The sequence below is a fragment of the Notolepis coatsorum genome (genome assembly GCF_963971535.1).
Source record: "Notolepis coatsorum genome assembly, chromosome: 1".
NCBI lineage: Eukaryota > Metazoa > Chordata > Actinopteri > Aulopiformes > Paralepididae > Notolepis > Notolepis coatsorum.
In genome coordinates, this window is record NC_140165.1 from 284,422,666 (window position 1) to 284,427,655 (window position 4,990).

Genomic DNA, 4,990 nt, shown 5'->3' on the forward strand with positions numbered 1-4,990 from the left:
TCATCAAAATATCACTTAAATGCAGGTGATCACGGTTATCCACTGAAGCCATGCGTGGCTAGAATCGTCCCTGACCAACAACGACCCAATTGGAGCGCAGATTGAAAGAAAATCAATCAAGAGTTTCAATATACCCAGGTGTTCTGTATGACCCGTAATTAAATTAGCGACATGAGTGTAATCGTCAGCAAACCCTATAAATTACATTTGGAACATGGATTTCAGAACGTATTCAGCATGGATAACGCAGTCCTTGCATTGTTGCATGATTTGGCAATGGGCCATGGTGCGCTCCGCAGGGAGCGCGTCTTCAGGGACAGGGCAGACCTGTTTGCCGAGAGTACAGAGTGGCTCATGAGCAGATTCCGCTTCCCCAGGGCAATCCTGCTCGACCTGTGCCAGAATCTGGGACCCGTATTGGAGCGCCAAACAAGGCGCACACATGCCATCCCCGTCCACATCCAAGTCCTCTCCACCCTGGAATTCTTGGCCACCGGGACGTTTCAGCGGGAGATTGCAGATCGCTCGGGCATCTCCCAACCCTCACTCAGCAGGATCATGCCCACAGTGTTGGATGCCATCATGTCCCTAATCCCAGACTACATCAAATTCCCATACACACACGCACAGCAGGTCGAGGTCAAGAGGGCTTTCCACGCCATCGCCGGTTTCCCCAACATAATTGGAGCAATAGACATAGCCATCAAAACACCATCACAAAATGAATTCAATTATGTTAACAGGAAGGGGTTCCACTCGGTAAATGTCCAAGTGATCTGCGATGCCCGTTTGGCACTCCTAAATGTCGTTGCCCGGTGGCCAGGAGGAACCCACGACTCGTTTGTGGTGCAGAACAGCTCTGTGGGCATTCGTCTCCAGGCTGGGGTTGTTGAAGACGGGTGGCTTATTGGTGAGTGTTACACATTTAGGCCTATATTTAATTAAATTGTAATGTTATTACTGGTATCTGTAATAAAATGATATCTCTTTTAATGCAGGGGATCGTGGCTATCCACTGAAGCCATGGCTGATGACGCCGCTGACCAACCCCACTACCGAACAGGAGCGCACCTATAACCGGGCACACGCACGCACAAGAGTCACCGTGGAGCGTGCAATTGGTCTCCTGAAGGGTCGGTGGCTCTGCCTGTCTGGCACGGGGGGCACACTGCAATACCGGCCTGAAAAGGTTTGCAACATCATCGTGGCCTGCAGTGTGCTCCATAACATGGCCATCAGGCATGGCATCCCGCTGCTAAACCCAGAAATACCTGACGACCCCATGCCAGACGCGTGATTACATATGCACGCCGCATTTCTCGGAGACGCTCTCTGATTGGCACTGACTGATGCTCTCTGATTGGCCACTGACGCGTTTGCCCAATCCGTGACGAGCTGTGTCTTTGCCCATTTCCTCGTCAAACAGCCTGCAAACTACCTGCCGTTCTATCGCCATGCTCTAAGACAATCTCTAACCTTAACCAACTTCGAAAGAGTGCCTAAGCTTAACCGTCGAAAGAACTTGCCGTCACGCTCTAAGACAAACTCTAACCTTAACCAACTTCGAAGAGTGCCTAAACTTAACCAGTGTAGAAACAGGCGTCGGCCAATCAGAGAGCGTCTCCGAGAAATGCGGCGTGCATATGTAATCACGCATGCCAGACGTGGAACAGCCACCTCCAAACGCCACTGGAATGCACTGTAAGAACTGAGATTTGGGTTAATTCATATTAATTAAATAAAGTAACCTATACATAAAAAAAAAAGACTGTCGTTTGAAATCGAATTGAGCTGATTAATGAATTGGAACCATTTTTGAATTGCATTTTACAGTTTTAGTTGAATAAAAGTAGCTGACAGTTTAAAAGTGACCAGATGACACTCAGTTTACCGTGCATGCAGGGTATCAATCGAACTTTAAAAGAACGGAACGAAAAAAGGCATTCATCCAGCTAATAATTATTTAATTATAATAATAATGACACCAACGCCAAAAGTGGTTACGGTCTTTATTGGTCTCTTTCAGCTATCATTCGGAGACTGTCGCCGATGCCCGACACGGCATGGACCAATTGGGCCACATTCTGGCGTGTGAGCTGCATCTTGTCTCTCATATCATTCAGGAGGGTGACGGTGGTCTCTTGGTTGGCCAGCACGGCCTCAGTCAGGACCGGGTGGACCCTCTCCCTGCACGCCTCCTGCTCCTCCTGGGTGCCGACGGGCAACTGAGCCGAGTTGTCTGTGGAATGAATAGACAATTTTTTTTTTTATCAATTTCTTTTATTATTATTCACATGAAACAAAACACATTAACACAATCACAATACATAGAACTTCACAAGAAAATAACAAAAACAATAATACAGAATAACAATTTATACAGACAAAGAGAAAAGAAAACAGAGTTCAACCTTCTAATTTCTAAATCCAAGGGGTACTATCTAATAAATGGTCTTTCCCAGTGTTCAGCCCCGATTCCCGGCCGTGTGACCTTATAAAAACGTACATCTCCAATTCACCACAAGGACCACTTTTTGAGAACACGACCCGAAAACAGAGCAATGAACCTTCATGAAAAAACAAAAACCTGTAGAGGTGTTCCATAGACTCACAGAGACCGTGTAAAAGTGACCAAACAGTGAAGAAATAGTTAAATAGCTGCCCCCCCATTAAATCCCCAGCTAAACTCAAGAGGACAAGACAAAAGACAAGACAGACAAAACATTTCCTCCTCCCCCTCCCAAGAGACCGCCGGACCCCCCCGATCAAGCACCCAAACCCCGCTCAGCCGCACACGGCGGTCCTTACCTTCTCAGCTGCTGCGAACCACAGGTCAATGCCAGCCTGTCCTACCCCAATCACCCGCGCCGTGGATATCTCAAGATAAATCACATCCAATAGTGTTAGGGACCAGTTAATCACTGTAAGCTTCTCAGGCTCCTTCCATCTCATTGCTATTAGCTTCTTCGCTGCTGTGACACCCGCTAGGACAACCCTTTTTAGTTGAACGGACGCAGGTAGTGTCGTTATATCGTTCAGGAGTAGCGTAACAGCTGTGAATGGGATAGTTAAGCCACACAGGTCTGAAAGTTTGTCCGTTATTGACCTCCAGAAGCGGGCCACTGGTGGGCAATCCCAATACATATGCATATAAGTGCCAGTGGCCTTTTGAGAGCACAAAGTGCACCGAGAGTCAGTTATCAGTCCCATAGCAAATAGCTTCCTAGGTGTAAGATAGGTCCTATGAATATAATTAAAATGTATTTGCTGGTGATTGGGGTTGCGGGAAGATAATGCCACATTTGCCCAAACATCATCCCAGTCAAACTCGGGGTCCAACTCCGGGATATCCACACGCCAGATTGTATCCAATGATACATTTTTATACGTGGATTGAATTAAGAGCGTATAAAAGTCTGAGACAAACCCTCTGGATGTCGTCCTGTCCACTATGAGCCTGAGGAAGGTGTGGGTGCAAAGCCTGAGCCCACGGCACGCCATGCGCCCTCAGTGCTGACCTTAGTTGAAGGTAAAGAAAGAAGGACTCGCCGGGAAGATCATAAAATTCTCTTAAGTCCTGAAACGCACAGAGGCCGTTCTTATCATAAATATCCTCCAGAGTATGCACTCCCCTCCTTTGCCATTGAGGAATATTAACCGGCTTGTGCCCAACAAGTAATTGCTGGTTATTAAAAATTGGAGAGTCCAGGTGCCATGGGCATTTAACCCCACACGACCTCTGTACATTACGCCACGTTTGGATCACGTGAGTTATGATCGGTCCATACCTCAGCCGGCATTTCGAACTAGAGACAGTGGAGTACACTACATCCTGCAATCTTAGCGGTGAGACCGCCGCCGCTTCTAAGGAGCGCCACGATACAGCCTCTACAGGGTCTAGCCAGCACATCAGAGGTCTCAGTGAAAAGGACCAGAAATAAAGCTTAAAATCAGGGATTGCGAGGCCCCCATCTTGTCTTCTACGTTGAGTAGTAGCCCTTTTGATTCTCGGGTGTTTGTTATTCCAGATAAACTTAGATACCATCGATTGTACCTTGCGCCAGTGGTCTATTGGAGGGGGCAGGGGGAGCGTCTCTTTGGGCTTGCGGCTCTGCAGATATACCCTACTTCTCTGTCGAGATTCCAAGCGACCCTATTGGGTACCAGAAAAGTCACATGAAACACTGCAGACCACTGATTGGTCAGAAGAGATACGCGTCACATGCTTGGAGCATCTTGCAGTGCGTTTACTTCCTGAATCTCAGCCATCACAACACGGCTAATAGTACGTTAGCTCCCACCGGAGACCGGAGTGGATTACCGACGCCGTCGCTCCTCAGGGAACGAGGCATAATGATTTTACTGCAACGAAATGTTATAATAAAAGCCCTTCGTTCTATACACTTGTCTGATTGAAAACTTTATTAACACACCGCAGAATGGGTACAACTCGGCACGCTCTGAGCAAAGAAAGGAACTTAGATATTAATTGAGTAACGCTTGCCTTGCTATGTGGTCCGGTAAATACGAACGTGTAACTATACTAACGTTAATGCCACAAATCGAATGCCTTTGTAATCATAAGTAGTAACGTTATAATAATAAGAAGAAGAAAGGGTCGGGGGGGTAACCGGCGGGCGCGACACCGAGGGGAGACTTCGAATCCGTGTTTCACTTTTAATAACGAATGCGTGCATGCCGAATCCCAAACAATATTCATGCTGCAAAGTCATCCTCTAAAGATAGACATTTAGACTAGAGGCAGGCTATATGCTATATAAAGAGTAGACTACAAAAAAAATGCATTCAAACTTTTTTTTTGTGTGTGTTTGTGCGGTAATACCGCGGCGGTAGGAAATATTTTGCAAATGTGTGCGGTAAGGAAAACATCAATACCGCGGCAGCTCTATGCCCAAGTATTTAAAATGTTCTACTATGGGGATATCAGCTGGTAGTCGTACAGCCTTGGCCAGCTCATTAAGAGGTAGTG

At 46.9% G+C, this 4,990-nt stretch overlaps 1 protein-coding gene across 1 annotated transcript; it reads left to right on the forward strand.

Moving 5' to 3' along the window:
- Positions 1-276: 276 nt before the first annotated feature.
- On the forward strand, positions 277-1,297 carry LOC311225045 (putative nuclease HARBI1; the record flags this gene model as incomplete). The annotated part of the gene is made up of 2 exons (XM_084310254.1): positions 277-910; positions 999-1,297. 2 exons carry the CDS (start codon positions 277-279, stop codon positions 1,295-1,297), a joined length of 933 nt encoding a protein of 310 aa, XP_084166380.1.
- Between the last annotated feature and the right edge of the window lie 3,693 nt (positions 1,298-4,990).